This window comes from Aulonocara sp. 'chitande type north' Nkhata Bay, linkage group LG3 (genome assembly GCF_057382095.1).
Source record: "Aulonocara sp. 'chitande type north' Nkhata Bay isolate Kocher_YH1m ecotype deep benthic linkage group LG3, A_spYH_male_GT1.1, whole genome shotgun sequence".
NCBI classification, from domain to species: domain Eukaryota; kingdom Metazoa; phylum Chordata; class Actinopteri; order Cichliformes; family Cichlidae; genus Aulonocara; species Aulonocara sp. 'chitande type north' Nkhata Bay.
Window position 1 is genome coordinate 53,829,098 of NC_141346.1, and position 18,294 is coordinate 53,847,391.

General features: G+C 42.8%; 1 protein-coding gene across 6 annotated transcripts in view; it reads left to right on the top strand.

The window, feature by feature from the left end:
* Positions 1-8,480, top strand: part of nrxn2b (neurexin 2b) — a 719,066-nt gene extending 710,586 nt beyond the window's left edge. For 5 of the 6 annotated variants that reach the window (XM_086285249.1, XM_086285254.1, XM_086285251.1 and 2 more), the window contains one exon: positions 5,408-8,480. In XM_086285249.1, coding sequence (XP_086141375.1) covers positions 5,408-6,297 — 890 coding nt within the window. In that variant the 3' untranslated portion in view covers positions 6,298-8,480. The remainder of the gene's footprint in view (positions 1-5,407) is intronic. The other variant, XM_086285255.1, reaches the window with a different exon arrangement.
* Positions 8,481-18,294: the final 9,814 nt, after the last annotated feature.

An 18,294-nucleotide genomic window follows, 5' to 3' on the forward strand; every position in this document is an offset into this window, starting at 1 on the left:
CACACAATTCAAGAGATGCAGCTTGTTTTTTCCTTTTCCCTTTTTTCCAAAACTGCATTTGGTGGAGGAGTGTTTTGGCTGTGTCACGCTAAATGAGAGTCCTCAACGTGAAACGCTCAGACAGTGATTGAGGGGTAGCTGCTGTTGCACATTTGCTGACAAGCTCAGAGTGGATGCAAAATAGACAAAAGCACAGGGTGCAGAGAAGAAGACCTGAGGAGGAGACGAGCGGGAAGGACTGGCTTTCATTGAGATGTGCATCACGTTCCTTTGCGCTCAAAGCAGAACAGAGGAATGGGGAGAGGAGAGAAGCGGAGGTACAGAGGGAGCCTGCGAGAGAGAAGGAAGAGGAAGTGAAGGAGAGAGTGAAATTCCCATGAACGATTCCTGGCGTTCCCACCAGGCTAATTAAACTTTGACTGTTAGAGAGCCTTAATTACATCACCCAATTAGAGCTATGGTTTCGATACTTCAGTGTTTGTAATGAGTCTCTGTCAGAAGGGTGACAAGCTAGGAAATGTGGACCTCGATTACAAACCTCAATATACCGAGCAGAAAATGAACAGACAGGAAAAAGTCTCCAAAGATGCATATGGACACTCATTTGCTACACATATAATAACTATATTTCACACTAACAAACATATTGAGATTCTATCCGTCCAACATTAAAGCTGTGTCTTTTTGTCTCCATATATCATGTTCTGTCTGTTCTCTAGCCCGACATGACCTCACTTTGCTTTTCTCCAAGCTACTTATCAGTCCCAGGATGTTGTAGGCTCTATATCGGTTTTACTCTGACAAGATCAGAGCTTTGAGGAGCTCCTCAATAATTCATCAGACAGCATGCTATAGAGACAACCTATGAATTGCTCTTCTTAGGCCGAGGAGTGAAAATAAGAGATTGGGTGATAGATGAGGGATGACCTGGAGCCTCTCGGTCCCCCTCCGCATTCAATGTGACTCAGAGCCAAGTCGATGGGTTTGGGTGTTAGTTATTTGTCAGGGTGATGCTTTATTGATCGCTCTTAGCTAGTAACAGGCCCAAGTTTATCAATATAGGTTCCACGGGTTGGATCCTGAGCAGTATGGATGCTTGAACCTGCATGACAGGATGCTTTCTAAGCGGTACATCATCCTTTCAGGGTTCAGGCAAGTGTTACTGTCCAAGCCTCTACCCCTACTGTGTCTGATTGGTCAGATTTGGAACGAGCCTTCTGATTTGATCGTTTTCTGTGGAAAAAAATAATGCAATTGAGTAAAGGTCGCATCAGCTCCATGATGAATGCTTGAGTTTGCATGAGTTATAATGAAACGTCTCCCAGCTACCATAGGGCGAGACGGGGGGTACAGCCTGGACATGTTGCCAGTCTGTTGCAGGGCTTTAGGTGATTGTCTTTAATTATCAGAGTTATTTTACAGTACCAAAAATATGGATCACAGTCTTAGTCGGGATACCCAGTCACTGCAGAGGTGCTCAGTCAGCCTAATCACACAAGCGAAGAATGCATTACTCAACATTATTCACATGCCTGTAACCATTTTATTTCATTACTGGTCAATGGTGCATTTTTGTCATTTACAAAAAAATTATACATATTCTGCAAACTACACAAAAGTGGTTTTTGAAATTCTAATTAGAACCAAATGTTTTAGGGAGGATGGCCTTTTTCCTTGTGTTGCATTCTGAGTAGGAAATCTGGCCGCTTTAGCTTCAGATTGTAAACAAATGCCCCGGAGCACCATGGAGAAACATGATGGTTTGCAGATTGTCTGAACCTCTGACATGGAGATTGGAGACTGGAGACTTTATTGCTGCACAATATGTGACTCTGAGTGAGATACAATATGAGCAGGGCATCATATCTTTTTTGTCAAAACAAGTCACTTCACCTGAGAACAGCAGCAGCAGTTTACAGAGCCCCGCATATAAAGAAGCAGGTTTGTTCCCTGCACCGATTATAGGGCCACCTATTGTAGCGGGATTCAGAAGCAAGAAAGGGATAATATATTATGCTCGGACACGCAGTTAGATTTTCCATCTGCAGCCTAATCGAAGCTGAATTACAGAATGCTGAAATTCCAAACAAACTTTTTGCTCTAAATATTTCAAATAGATGTGAGCGGGGTGATGTGATCAGCAGAATAACGATATTTGTCAGGAGACCGACGTGGATGCATCAGTATCCATCTGCCCTGTGCTTATTTTGAGTAAATAGGAGGGGTGGGGGTGACTCACACTGGCAACGCAGTGGAGAGGCATGTGGGTAAAGATAAAGGAATTTCATCATTGTGGACTAAACGTCTGCCTCAGCTGTTCAAATCAACAGAGTCAAACTCAATCAATCAGGCTGAATATCTGAGTCTCTCCCGCTTTAACGCTGAAATGACAGAGTGGGAATGTTAAAGAAACAGACCCCCACACGTGGGAATCATGCCTAATTTTTTTTTTTTTTTTGGCATCAGAACTGGTCTCAGTAAATCCCAGTTTGGGATTTGATGTAAAATAATACGCATTCACCTAAATATTTTATGCTCACTTTCCTGGGTTTCCTCTGGTTTACATCAGTCTGTGGTTCTTGGCAGCTTTCAGCAGGAGAACACATGCAGGGAGATTTGTGATATGTATCCCCCACCCACCCCACCTTCCAACCTGGCTGTTAACAGCACCAGAGCTGCATACAGGGACCACACAGTGCAGTGTCGGAAAGCCAATTGAAGTTGCTGATTGGTTTTAAATATTGGTGCAGTAGGCTTAGGTCGCACAACAGGAAATGAAAAGATGTTTCACTTGATAACTGCCTGGAGGTCTGACATGTGGCTCACTCTGTGTATGAGGGCTGAGGTTCATTACTCTGCTAGGAGCTGCTGCCTGCCAGTCATATGGGATAATGCCATGAGGCCTTCAGGCTTTGGCTCCTAAAAACTAAGAGGACAGCAGAGCGATGTGGGTCACTTGCTTGAACAATCCTTTCTATGTACACTTGTGCATGATGACTCTGAGCCTCCCGTAAATATTTAATAACCATTGTAAGCGTCACTCCGAGGGGCTCCTATAAGCAGACTTTAAGCAGGGAAGCACAGTGGTCCTGATTCCTGAGGATTACATTAAATGTTTATTGTAACAGGGGCATCTATTTGCCGTGTCAGCCGCACGTACAGTAAGTAGGACGCACTGTGAGCAGAGGTAGCTTCTCAGTAATGGGCAGGCTGCACACCGAGCAGCAGGTATGAAGCTCGAAATTGCACTCGCAGCATCTGCGCCACGCAGACAGACGGCAGAGTAAAGATAGCAGCGCTAACGTCTTCTCGTCATCACCCTCACTCGCACATGTGTCCTGTATCTCTAGGAAACGATCTTCTCTGCGTTCCCAAATCGTTGGCCCCACCCCCCTCGCTGGAGCGACTTTGACGAGTTATCTTACGAAACACAAAGATTTTCTTTCTTTCTTTTGAACGCACTGGGGGAAATCCTACTCGAAGTGAATCTGCTTTGTTCCTCAAATGTGCCGCCGCACTCTGCTGTCCTCTCGCCTTCAAGGTGAAACTCATCCCTCAAACGCAGACAGAAAATGTATGGGAGAGAAATAACTTGAGCATTGCCATGGAAACTAGCCTTTCCAGTAGTGGTGGTGAAATAATAACTTAGAACGGTTGAAGAATTACTAAGTTTCTTTCTCCTTTACAGCTCTCACATTTTGCTTTATTTCAAGGAGTTTCTCTCAAGTGTGTTGTTATATGCTGATATGTCGCAGTGGCTTTGTTAACCCAATGCATTACCTTTTTTTTAACAAAGCCTTTGCCATTCTTTAAGTGAAAATGTGGGGGTTTTGTAACTGACCAATGGGTTTGGGGGTGTTTGAGTGCTGCTGAGCTGAATAAAGGCCACAGAGGAATTCTTACAATCCCAGAACCTCCTATTAACCATCCCCTCCCTTCCCATTCATTCCTGAAACGCCTTATCCAGCCACTCTCTCCCACTGAGTCTCCCTGGTTTACCTCATCAATCGAACACAGAGCCAGAGTCATGATTTTATGCTGGTGATGTTGGCATTTCTTTGCTTATGTTTTGCTGTTACCTTCCCTTTTGTCCCCCTCCAAGATGTGTTGTAATCTAATTCACTCTGCAATACTTCTCAACTGTTTCCTTTACTGACCCTTTTGCAACACTGGACAGAAAATTGAGTGTGTAAATTTACTGCTATTAATATTCTATTTCCTGTTGACACACTCCTGATATGTCTAACCATTTCAGTCTATGATACAAGGATTCCTCTTAAATGCACCTTTTTTCCCCCAATAATCTGAACTGAAGCAAAGTCTAAGCTTATTTCGCACTGGGCTAAAATTGCATAACTGAGGCTTGAACTGAAATTCTGGCTCATTAAGACTTTTTTTTTAATGTTATTTGTGTTGATGGCTGTTTGAAAAGAACATCATTCCCCCATGTTTAACGTGTGGTGTTTGGGAGGGAAGTGGGCATGAGGGAGTCATGATAAAAAACTGAGCAGTATTATTTAATACTCTGTTACTCAGTGCGCTGTAGTGTAGTGCACTGAGAGTTTGGGTTAAGAATTAGAGGCATCAGTTTTCTGCAGCCGCTCCTGAGGGTTTGCATACAGATTAAGCTAATTAGAAATGAGCCATAGAAGCCACCATGCCCAAAAGGGGAAAATAGGATTGAGACAATTCTTCATGTGAATTTGGGGGGGGGGGAGAACAAGTGAATAATGCAACAATACATTATTATTCTTTTTTTTTTGTTACATTCTGATTATTTTTCACCCAATAAAGAGACAAAAGAGGAGAGGAGGTAAACAATGGTGGGGGTGGGGAGGGGAGTTGTTTATCACTATCCGAGAACAATCTTACACAGCTTTCTTTTTGTAATTTTTTTTTTCATGCAAAAATCATGCGGCCAATTTGTTGATGTAAGTGACCTGAACCTCGTGGTTTGCTATCTTATTTAACCAATCACAGCAGAAACATCTGAGCGTAGTCAGCGTAGGTAGGACTAGAAAGGTTAGCAGTGAAGGATAGGCTGTGTAGTACAATAGATGTTACGTTGTTCAGTGTAATTTGTAGTCTGCTTTTACCTTGTGTTAGTGATATGACATGTAGGAATATGCAGCACAGCGAAATAGGTCAGAACAGTCAGGAGCAGGTGCAGGCTAGAGTATATTCTTACATCTTGTTTTATAATGCAGCTCAAAGTTAGTCAGCATATTAACTTTTTAAATAGAACAGACTAAACTTGTAGAACTAACCTCATGTTAAGCTGTAGTGCTGTTCTAATACTGGTGTTTCTGTAACATTTGAACTGTCTTTCTTCTGTTGATCTGGAAGTCGTCTCTCCCTCAGGTGGTCTCTAACACTCTTTTCCTTCGTTGTCTCTTTCTTGTCCTAGGAGGTGAATTAGTGTTGCCCATTATTACAGTGGACTCCCTAGACCCCCCATCTATCGCCACCCACTACCCAGTAATACCCCCGCCCCCCACCACTTACCGCCCTTTCCTCACCCTGCTTGAAACCACCAAAGAATCCCTCCCCTTGCCCAACGGCCGGCCCCCTTGCCCCTTGGACCAGGAGGACTGCGAGGAGACCATCGAGGTGTCGGCGTACGGCTCGGGGGAGATGACCGAGTCAGATGACGAGGACTATTACAAAAATTCCGGCCTGGTCACCGACAGGACTGTCCTCCCCCCTCCCCCGGCCGTCGAGGGTGGCGTCCAAAACCCCCGAGACCGCCATTTCTCCCGCTTCCCCAACTCCCGCCCCCCTCTCTCCTCCACCCCCACAGCCAACCCCGATCAGCTGAACCCGCGCATCAAGTCAGCCGGCGGCGGCAGCAGCAGTAGTAGCAACAACATCCCTGCCGGGAAAATGAACACCCGGGACCAAGTGCTGCTGCCGCCGGCCCAGCCCTCTTTGGATCCAGGCCACCGTAGAGTCCCAGGTATAACCTATCCCCCAAATTTCCCTCATGTTCCCACTCCAGACCCCACGTCTCCAGAGAGAGGGCTCCCGGGTGCCGTAGAAGTGCAGCAGTCGAGCAGCACCACCGGGATGGTGGTGGGCATCGTGGCAGCCGCTGCCCTCTGCATCCTCATCTTGCTGTACGCCATGTACAAGTACCGCAACCGCGATGAGGGCTCCTATCAGGTGGACCAGAGCCGTAACTACATTAGCAACTCAGCCACACAGAGCAATGGGGCCCTGGTGAAGGAGAAACAGCCCAGCACTGCCAAGACGGTCACCAAGAACAAGAAGAACAAAGACAAAGAGTACTACGTCTGAGGGAGTGCCGCCGTGACACACAGGGGCAGACAGCAGAGCACTTAGAAAAGGAAAGAGACGGCGGGGAGAAGGAGGGAGAGAAGGCAGTATGTGGGAAAACTGCAAACACATCACAGTGGCTAATTCATTTCAAACTTCAAGTATTGTCAGGTGCTCATATGTGTTACCAGTTCATCTCGAATCAGAGGGAGGCAGCGAAATGAGATGGCACAGTGACATCACAGCTCTCCTCACACATTTCCACATTGCTTTGATTGATTAGACTAAACTTCAGTTGCATTCAATGCTAACCACAGTGTGGATTTAAGAAAAGGCTATTACATCTCTACACATACCGTGCCAACAACCACGTAGCAAATGCTGATAAAGCAGTGATTCATGGGTTAGCCTGAGTACTGTAGGAAAGCATCGCCATCAGTATTTGTGTCAAGGCCTGTACTTGATTCTGAGGAGAACCTGCGTCACCTTAGACAGTATCAAACAGATTTTTTTTCCAACCAGGCTCGAATTAGCAGATCAATATACTGCCAGCTTAGAGAAACACTGTGTCAAATCCAGCTCCTCCACCTCTGTAAGTGTTCGACACCTCCGATCTCTCGCCTCTCATCGGATCTCTCTCTCTCCTTCTCGTTCACCCACGAACTCTGTTTCTCTCCTTGTCTACGGTGCCCAGCAGCCGATGCGATGTAAACTCTGCCGTGTTTCAAGCATGTAGTATTCATTTACGAAAAAGAGATAAACTGTTTTTCCTTTCTGTGGAGTTTAAAAAAACAAAAAAAATATGACGCCGATGACTGATGATCGTAACAACATTAAAAGTAGCAACTACGTGAGATGCCACCGCTCCAACCTAACGGATGCTAAATTGTACGTTTAGCCGCCAAAAACTCATCGAGGCCAAAAAAAACACCCCTTTGGTCGTCCTTTGTTCCAGCAGATCTGTGTCATGTGTATCTGGGGCTCTGAGGTGCCCCCTAGTGGGCCAGCAGAGAAACTGTCACGTCCTTACAAGTTACTAATCACCGAAAAACAGAAAAAACCTCCAGCAAACAAGATGAACTCTGTTCTATATAATTATAAATATATGTATAGACGTTGCAGAAACATATGGACCTATGTGAACGAATCAAAAAGTGCGTTTGCTGAGACGTGCACAGCAAAAGATGGGATTCTTGAACAGCTTCACCGTCCAACCCCCCGTTCCTCAGACCCCTGCCCCCCACTTCATGAACAGTGCGGCTGATGGAATGCCTTGCTGCAAGACTCAGTCACTTTGGTTTGCTCTTTTCTTTTCTTTTTTTAAATTTCTTTTCATTTCTGGAGGAATGAGAGACATTTTAGGGAGATTCTGAATTCATTCGTGTTGGAGTTCCACTGTGGAGAGAGATACCTTGCAGCAGCTGAAAAAGAGCAACTGTGTCGTTCGCCCCTCTCTAGCCTGACTGGACTGACGGCAGCCCGCGGGCAAAGCGAACTTAATGGGAAGAGCACACAAATAAAAGGAGAACAGCAGTTCCCTGAAAGATGTACTCTAGTATTCCAATTTTCTCAAGTCTATTAAGAAAAGAAAACTGTACCATGAAAAGAAAAATTCTGAAAAAAGTTTGTGAAATGTCTAAATATTTGACTTTCATCCCATTACTAAGAGAAATGTGTTTTCCCTACTATCATTCCTGTTTGGAGAAAAAAAATAACTGATTCTGGGAAACTGAAATTTCTATGTATTTTCTTTTGGTACCTGAGCAAATATGATTTGGGTTATGAACATCAAACCATGCATTCTCCTTTTCCAGAGGAGAAAATGTCCTCTTTTATCCTCCATCTGTCATCCTTAGCCTCTTTCTTTGTTCTTCATGCATTCCTTTTTCTCTGTAGAGATCGTATGTCCCCGTATCCTGTGAGGAAAGCAGGTTTTATCCATCCTCTGATTTTTATTTACTTTAATTTGTTTTATATCTATTTCTGTCTATATGGCGAGAGACAAGACGGTAGTCATTTCACTTGACGGGCTCCGTCGTTACTCTCTTCTGCCACGTTTGTCTGGTTTCTCTCTTTCTCCATTCTGAGCATACTCTCCCAGTATCTTCCTGTTCTTTCTAAATGTTATTGTAAAGTGTTCCAGTGAGATGACTCTAAATATGTGTACATTAACAGAGGGAATACACTTGGTTATATACTTCTTACTTACTGCGTTGTGTGGTCTGTTCATTGTCTCCTTATTTTCAAATTTGATTCAATCCCCAGGAGGTACTCAGAGGACTGCAAATTGCTTTGAAACAGTTGGATATTACGACATCCGATGGACCAAGTTGCTGGTGAAAGCAGCTCTAATTAGAACCGGACCATTTCTGACTCTGACACCCCGATTAAGATAAATGCTCTGCAAAATAAGTCTGTAGCTGGACCCGTTTTAAAGGGATAGTCTCATTTCTCAGTATAAAGAAAAGTTATTACATCAAATAATTTGAAAGATGCTATAATCACAAAAAATTCTCCACATCACGGCTTTAAATGCTGACATATTTCATAACAGCACAGTGGCCCTAAAAGCATTAATGTGTTAATACATTTTCCAAATTAAGAAAGTAAGACGATTTCACACTTAGTTTAAATGTATCTTAATATTGTCAGAAATCGATAGAAACACAGGGAGCAATTACTCACCCAATGCCGTTTTCATTTCAGAGGAAAACTTCAGCTCCTTATCTTCACGTTGATGTGAGCGCACTTTTCTGATTTTGAGTCTATTTGGATGTCTCTTTGGATGTATTTTTTCTCCTTTCCACAATTGTCAGACTTGATTCAAGTACGTCGAGACCGCGTTTGTTTTATGTCAGTTACATTTTCATTGTAGAGCTGAGGTTTTCAAAATATGAGCCTCGGCACCCCAGGAGGGCACAAGGGGAGAGACGCGAAGCAGAGACACTGCCTGAGATCAAAGAGACGGGTGCGTATGCAGGTGGTCTGAAACAGTCGGGAAAGTTTAGACCAGAAATTTTTGTCAGAAACTCTCAAACTCTCCCAAACGCGACACGTGTATTTTTAGGTGTTCGGTGCCACTTCCAAAGGACAATAGAAAGAAAACACAGTCAAATATGTTCAAATTCATCCATAATGACATCCATTACATCCATATAGGGAATGGTATTTGCTTTTATTGGTGCCCATTTTCCAAGTGTAAATACAAATAAGCTCAAATATACAAAGCTCAACTCACAGTGTGCCTGCTAACATTTTACTTCCTGTATTACTAACCCCAACAGGCCTGGATGAGCTGCAGCCCAGCACCTCTGGAGCTGGTACAGTAGGGGTTCATTGTTCTGCTGAAAAATCGCTTTAGCAGCAATGAGGCGCTGCTGTCATTATGAAACAAAGGAAAACATCCTGCAGTCTTTTGTTTATTCACTAAGCTTTAATGGTCCTTCAATGGCAGAGCATTTTTTTAAAATATATACATTAATTTTGTGGCCTGCCAAGATGATCATACCTCTGTAGTATTGTTTGCTGTGATCCTGCAGGAAAATATAAAAAACATCTTTTTTATTCTACTGCCTGAACAAATTTCAGCCATCTGTGATACATTTCTTGTGCAGCTCTTTAAGCTGTTTAAACTCACACGTGTCCCACTGAAATTACTTTCAGGTCAGTTATTGATTATTATTCTGTGAGACCTCTCTTAACGAGTCTTCATCATGAGTCGTCTTCGCTCCTCTAAAAAATCCTTCCCACAAAGTGATAAAAAAAATCATCACAAGCAGAGCAGTATGCTAACGTCGTAATCTTTGAGAGCAATCATCAGACTCGAGCACAATCCTTAGCTCTTAAATCCAGCATGAAGTTACCGGGCTTTACTTCAGTTTAAAAAAGATGTAAATCAACTACGATGGTTTTCTATATTGGACAATCAGTTCTCAGTTGTTACACATAACTCAAACTAAATGGAAATGTCATCATTTTCAGACAGTCAGAAACTGCGGTACCCCTGAGAGGTCAGATGCACTTTACTCTGGATCTCTGTGCTGTTGAGATCAGAATTTGAGATTCGCATACATATTTGATAAGACACATCATACTAATAGTCCACTGGAGCATTAGGATGAATGAAAAACAAGACACAGACAGGGTGAGCTGATTGGTGAGCTGCACCGGCTAATTTTACCTTCTAAAAAAAAAATGAGGAAAAACAACAGCAACATAATAAAAGAAGCAGTGCCTTACTTCCAACCCAAGCTACATTTTTGGGTGCAGCAGCATAGTGTCATCGCATGGTCCAGGGCGCTGTATCACAGAGAAAGATGAGTTGTTTAGCCAGCTATTGTCATGTCAAAAGATCTTTACACGCTGAGCACACTTCAAAAATGCAACACGATGTACATACATATACCACACCCACGTGACAAATGTGGGTTTTTTTGGAAAATTCATCCTCACTGTGAAAACAATGAAGTCCACATCAAGCCATGATGAGCTCATCCTGTTTCTACACAAGAAAAGGAAGAAATGGAGACTGTGGGTTCATTCGCTATTCTAATTCTCAAGAGTAGAGAGCAGTTCATTGTTTGATAAAGGAATTGATAGTATGTCAGGATGCCAGTGGGGCAGTTGGGACCACATGTGAGGAGACAGATCATTTCAGAGACCTAGACACTGACCCAGAGCCGTGTCTAGCTGTGTGTCAGAGGTAAAATAGTTTTATTTTACCATTTCCACATCATTGTGTATTCAGTACCGGTGCCCTACCAGTACTGAATACACAATGTGATCTACAAGAGTACTCGTTGCCCGGTGCAGTGGTCCGATAGGGCAGAGCTGTTTATTTGGATCCAAAACATGAGCTTGATTCGAAAAAATAAATGCCACAAATTCATCCAATGAAATTACCTGGTCGGTAATAAGATGCCCTGATTGTAACATGTGAATTAATAGGAGCATATGTCTTAGTTGACCTCTTAACAAGGAGGCGAGCTCTCTGCAGGGTGTTTGTCTAATCTCCACATTAAAGGGATAACGTTACAAGTTAACTCTTTAGTTTCACAATAATACGAGAAGACACAAAAATATTTGGTCCAAGAAGAAACACAAAAGGTGGATTCATATATTCATCTATACGAGGCTTCCACTAGACTGGGATGTTGTTTGAGGGGCTCAGTGCTCGAGTACAGACAGGATGCTAAGCTGGGTTCTCTACAGGCCGCTGCCTCTTTGGTTATATAGGGCACTGAGGCGCTCCCTGTGCCTCCACCTTTCAGCATCCATACCAACGCCACAGAGAGTTTTTCTCCTGAGGAACGGAGCAGTAATGATGGCTCTTCCGCAGGAGGCAGAGAGGGGCTCGTCTCCAGCATTTTGTGCATTAAAAGCCTTTATACGGCTTTAAAGATAAACAGAGGATGGTCTGGGTTTAGTAAAAAAGTCAGTTTTGAGTTTTGAAAATATTTTCATTTTCTGTTCAGGTGCACTCAACTATTAAAAAAGCTATAATTAATTCTTTTTAAATAGAGCAATTCAATTCATCTAGTAAAAAGAAATCCTGTAATTTTGTCATATTTTTAAAAAACTGTTAAACCACACAGTAATTAAGCTCTGCCATTGTTCTTCTCTGTATTTTTCTTTTTATGCTGTCCCTGACATCAACAGTGTTACCACATGAGACCAGCCCATAAATATCTCTCCTCTCCAGGAGGAGGAGTCCACCTATTGAAGACCTTACAACAGAAGATGCTGATTATTGCTCTGTTATTTATAAAGCTATGTCTGACATAAGACGCCGCCCTCTTTGCATTCACGAATCCTTCCATCCTTCCTTGTATTGATTTACCAGTGAAACACTGGGATTCCCTCTTTTGCTTGCAGAAAACATTTTCACTATGAGACCTTGAGAGAAGCTTGTTTATACAAGGAGAATATTTGAATAAGCATAATTTTACATTTAATTCTCTTCACTTTAATGTCCTTCACTTGCATCAAAACTCTCGTTGGGCCTCATATTGAGAGTAAGCTGCTACCAGATACAAAGTCAACCTTGGACTCCGCTCCAGATCTTCTTGATTTGTCATGCAAGAAGGGAGCAGGCCTCATATGGCTATGATGCTGCTTGTCAGACACAAAGCTTTTGAGTCTGTACACGGGACTACTTTGTAATCATATATTTTATTTAGAACAATGAATCTGTGTTAACTATTTCTGACCATTAATAAACACATCCTGGAGGAGTTGGACTACCATCAGGGTCACTGTCACTAATGGAGTGACAGTGACCCTGATCAAATGCAAAACTAGAAAAACCCATCCTGCTCTAGTGCAGCTATTCTTAATTTCATTAACACCAACCTACCTGAAATTGATCGGAGCAGATTAATATCCCAGAAGTTTAATTATATTGATGCTATTCTCTGGTTAAAGTGTTCCTTTAATTATTCTGAGCGGCTTATATGATGGCTACTTTGTGGTCGGCAGGACTCTCCTGTATTGGTGTGCATAGTGTAATTAGGGCCAAAACCACCCAACCATTTACTTCCGCTTATCCTTTTCAGGACCGCAGGGGCCTATCCCAGCTGTCATAAGGTGAAAGGCAGGGTACACCCTGGACAGGTCGCCAGGCTGTCGCAGGGCTAACACATAGACAAAGACAACCATTCACACCTATGGGCAATTTGATCAATTAAGCTATCCCCACTAACTGCATGTCTTTGGACTGTGAGAGGAAGCCAGACTACCTGTGGAGGACCCAGGCAAACAACATGCAAACTCCACACAGAAAGACCCCAGCCTGGAATTGAACTCAGGACCTTCTTACTGTGCGGCAACAGTGCTAACCACCGTGCTGCAATTAGGGCGCTTTGTTAAATCCGCCCTTCATTCATGGTGTCTGGTTTCAGAAATACTAAAATGGCAAACTCAGGACTTCTACATCAGTGGAATCCCACGGGTGTCACAGTGGCTGTCTCTAACTTTTATATACAGTCTGCATTTAACAGCCAAAAGTGGCACTAATCCAAAACTGTCCATCATTCACCCTCTGCAGGAGAAAATCTGCACTCCCCCTTAATCAAGATACACACACAGCATTAATATTTCACGATCAAGTTAGTAAGAGCGATTTTGTGCTGTGCTGGCACACAGAAAAGGACTCTTCAGGTCCAAGATAAATCTTAGCTTAAAGTTGAATGAGGATTAATGCAGAAACCATGCTAGTGCTATTATTTATAAATGAGGCTCGAGCATGCATGTGAATGTAAATGCATATGACCACAGACTGGCTTTCACAGCTGCTAATTTCAACCTCAGGGTGGAAATTTTCTTGGAATTAAAAGTCAAAAGTTCCCTTCTAGTCAAAATGTTACCATAGCCAATTAGAGAACATGACAGACACTCTCTAAAACCAGTTAGCTCTATGAGATCTTGCTGTGACAAAATGTGAGTACTGTGCTGGTTTTGTATGTGTTTTATTCTTCCCCCATCCTCCGAGCACGAAAAAAGCTTTCACAGTAATCAAGTTAAAAACAGTGAGTCAAGAGTCTATGCGCCACTGCCTCTGCAGGGATTGAATCAGCTCGTGTAGAGAGACGCGGTATCAAATCAAAGGCTCTGTTTGTAAATCTGGAGCAGAGGTTAGTAAAGGTAAGGAAGGAAAGAAGAACAAGACGTCTCTGCTCCATTTTGTGTGGTGTTTCCTCCCGATGTCATCATCCAATCTTCAATCCAACTGTGAGTTGTGCCTTTTTTGGCCGCTTTTCCCGTTTACTCACCAATCTATAAAATATGATGTGCACACATGCAGGGATCACACAACGATAAGACATCTCAAATATTCCCCTGCTAAATCTGACAGCTTTCTTGCTCCTCCTACAGGGAGAGCTCTGCTCCACATTCACCCAATCCAAAACACACAAAAAAGCAGCAAAAAGCCAAAACAAAGCAGCAGCATCATTTCCCCACAGGCAGATAGCTCAGCTGTAAATACACTAGAGCAGCTTTCACAAGAAATATGACATCACTGGGTGGCTTGACAATCAACAACAACGCCGTCTCGGCAGCCACCCTCACTGCCAAGCAGGTTTACAGCGTTGCACTTGAGTCTGTCTCGCCGGTCGCACACATGGGTGCGGTGCAGCCTCAGATTCAATTTGTTTATTTGCCACTCTCTAGAGTAAAAGTTTAAATGAGCTGTGAGATGCCTGTGTGTTTTTGTTTGTGTGTTTAATCGGGTGTGTGATCATGCACCCCGAGGCGGTATTTATGACAGAGGAGGGGCTCCTGCAGGAACAGACGTTGTCTGAAGTCCCCAAAGACAAGCGTACAGGTGAGGTAATCCTCCTGTTCTGTCCTTGGTTTAGGACGCAGACACTTGACAGGCAAGTCCACGGACACCTGCGGCCTGAATGCTGAGTTTTGGTTCAAAGACTACAACCCTAAAATACTGATGCAGAGCTGGCTTTACTTGGGAAATAAACATAAAAGGCATGCTGTAGTGTTTCAGCTGCCAGTGGCATCAGGGAGCCTCACTGTGCCTTTTGTATTTTTCCTCTTGTGTGCTTGTTTCTGGACCTCAGCATAACAGTTTGTTCAAAAAGAAAAGTCTTTCTTTGAGCAAAGGTAACATCAGCTGCGATTGCCCTACCATATGTGTTTGTGGGGGTGTCAGCTGAGCTAAGGGGAACACAGATTTGCCAAACAAGCTGTTTCTTTTCTGGGACTTATGATGTTTTGGGGGCTTCGGAGTTTCAACCAAAACAAATATTTGTTTATTTGCCAACCACTAAAGAAAAAAATCAGTACTGGAAGTACTGTGAGATTTAATAATAATAAAAATAATAATAATTGATATTTATTATGAATCAGCATTGTTAGTAGTTATTGATAGTGTGAGTACAAGAAAATAGTTATTATAATATGATGTGTTAAATTTGTTTAGATCAGAGGAATAAGGAAGGATTTGTCTGTGTTTCAGTTTGGCTTAGCTGTAGCCTGAGAGTGTGATTGTTTAGAGGGAAAGAAATTTAATGACACTGGGGGTCTGCTGTCATAAAAGGAGACAGGAAGCCACAGTTGGGGGTTGCTGATGCTGATGCTTTAACCTGAATCTAATAAACGGTCAGAATTGTTATAACTTAGAAGTAGGTTTGCAGGAGACTCTTCACCTTATCTCTAAATGTAAGACAACAAGAGGCCAATGGCCCAGTGGATGCAGAGTGGGGGTCTCAGTGTTTGTAAACTGTGTTTTGTATGTTGTCTAAAGGAATTTGGTGTAGATTGAGTGAGGAGATTACTTTTATGACCAGCAGGAAGTCACATACACAGAGACACACACACAGTGCTTTGACTGTTACGACGCACCCACACCAACTGAAGATGAATAAAGGTTTTTGTGAAAATGACTGCCGAGTCCGGTGCCGTCTCTGGATGCCCGAGGAATAAACAGAACCGGGGTGAAACTGATTTCGTAACAATAGACAGTAGGAAATTTCTGTTTTGGATATCACAGTTCATTCATTATTACTAGAGCCCAATCGGCAGGGTAGTATTATCAGCAGATGCTTCCTGTTTGCTGATCTATGTCTCATGGTCCGCGGTGGATGGCTGGAATTTCCACAAGGCTCCTGAACCTACCTGGGACACGTCCCTGGGCAGGGCCACCTCCTCCAGCTCCTGCACACCTGGATCCAATTGCAAGTAATCATGCCAGAGTGATTTAAGCTTCACGCTGACGTTCATTCACCGCCAGTTCATCATCAACCTATGTTGGTAACCGGCATGTTTCAAGTTCTCTATGTGATTTACCTTGTTAACGAAACTTTCTTGTGCTGCAGTTTCTGGATTCACCTTGGCTCAAACCTTTGGCTCACGCTTTACACGCGGACTAAGGATTGTAGAAATCCCTTTGTCCCTCACCTGCCTGCCCTCCTGCCATCAACCTCCATCTGAAACCTCCGGATCTCAGGTCAGCCTTTCCACGCCACTCAGCTCGCCCGGATTCTTGTCTCCCCCCTCTTAACACTCTGTTCCTCCTCCTGCAAATAAGAATTGCTATACAAATTACTTTCCACTTAAGGGCTACCTCCACTAACTCCCTAACTCCGTTGTCTTCTCTCTTCAGTGTGACTGTTTCCTGCCCAGCTCCAGTCTGCATCTCAGGCCCCGTTCCCTCTCTCTAGTCCTGCATACTCCTTAGCCTCGTTACCCAGGCCACGCCACGTCAAGCTCTACGTTTTATTTGCTTTTCTCCTCGACACGTTACCAAAGTTTAAGCCTAACCAATAAAATATTGTTAAACCACCTGCTGTCTCTGTCTGGGTTTCTGCACCTGTCCAGTTTCAGTACAGACCACTCGGTCCCGTGTCAATATGCAACAGCATGTGAAATGACAACGAAACAGAATCCCTCTTTAACTGTGTTATAACATTTAGCGATTTGAAATGCAACAAACACAACACCGAGCCAAGGACAGTTGCCAGAGAGTAAACAAGTAATTCACTGATTATACATGACAAATCAATCATCAACAGAAATGAACCTCTAATAAAGGCATCTGACCACGTGCAAGCCTCACAAGTTTCAGCTGCTATTAAAACCAAGAAAAGATATTCATCTGACTGTTGTCTTGAGGCATCCTTTGTCTCTATATATTTTTATTAGCAGTTTATTTAAATGTACAAACATGACATGAAATCTAGCATATCAGGGAAATATGTGTTATATAGTCCGTATTTGTTATAACCACCTTTGTTCTTTCATGCAGTCTAAGCTAAGCTACACGTGAAGGCTAAAAGTAAATCCGTCTGGTTCTTTTGCTGTATTTTGTAGCAACACATACTCAGAAATAAAGCTTACTGTGTGTTGTTTTTAAAAAAAAAAAAAATTAGTAGTAGGTATACCCACGAAAAACACGATTTTTTTTTAAAAGCAAAGCCCAGAAAAGGTTTAATCGTCAACAACTCAGTGAAAACACAGGTGCAGAATTTTTGAAAAGTGCTCATTGCCTCCACTAAAGGTTTATTCTCACTTAACACAACAAAATAACACATTTGTCCCCAAACAATAAAAAAAGAAGCAACATTAAATGTCTTCAATACGGACACAATCCCATCTATCCTACTACTATCCCTAACCCCCATACATACAAATGCATTAATTAATAAATAAACACAAACCTATCGAACAATAACCTTGTAGTGTTACCTCCAGCCCGGCTTACCTCCAGTACTTCAGCAAACTAGTTATGTTTCGGTTACTATTGGATGGAAAGCTGGTTCTAAATGCTTAAATACAGAATATGGACATTAGCAAACTAGCCTATGCGGGGAAACAATCATTTAAAGTATCTACAACTCCAGCACTAATCACAGGGTGAAAGCAAAAGGAAGTATCTTTCACTGGACTATTACTGTAAAGATCGGTAGTTGCCACAGACACCTTCCACAGCAGACAATCTGAAATGTCACAGCAGGTAAAGTTGTACAGTTCATACTTCCAATTAGCATCATTACAAGGTGTGTGAGTGTTCTGGTCTTGGCACTGTGCACGCTTGCTCTTTTTACTGGGATATGTGATTGGAACAGAGCCATCACTAATGCTGTTACTTAGACCTGTGCTTTTCCAGACGCCCCGCGGCTCTTAATACATTTTCTGTTAGTTCTTTCCTGTGAACTATCTATTTTTAAGGTTAAGACTGCTGCCATGAAAAAAGTCTTTTCAGGACACTTGTACCCTTAACAGCAACCTCCAACACCTTGCGATTAAGTATTTATGGTACATACTGCTGAGTCAACCAGATATCTTATGGTTGGATAACTGGCATAAAACATGAAGGTGACTGATCAACAATGTCTGAGCTGTTAATCAGGTTTATCTGACATTAGTGCCATTTATTAGCTTCAGTTTAGTTTGCTATGTGTACTTGTTTCATTTAAGCTCAATGAGATGTGTCTTCTGCTGTTTTTTGACTCTCTGTTTCACAGTGTGTGTGTGTGTGTGTGTGTGTGTGTGTGTGCGTGTGTG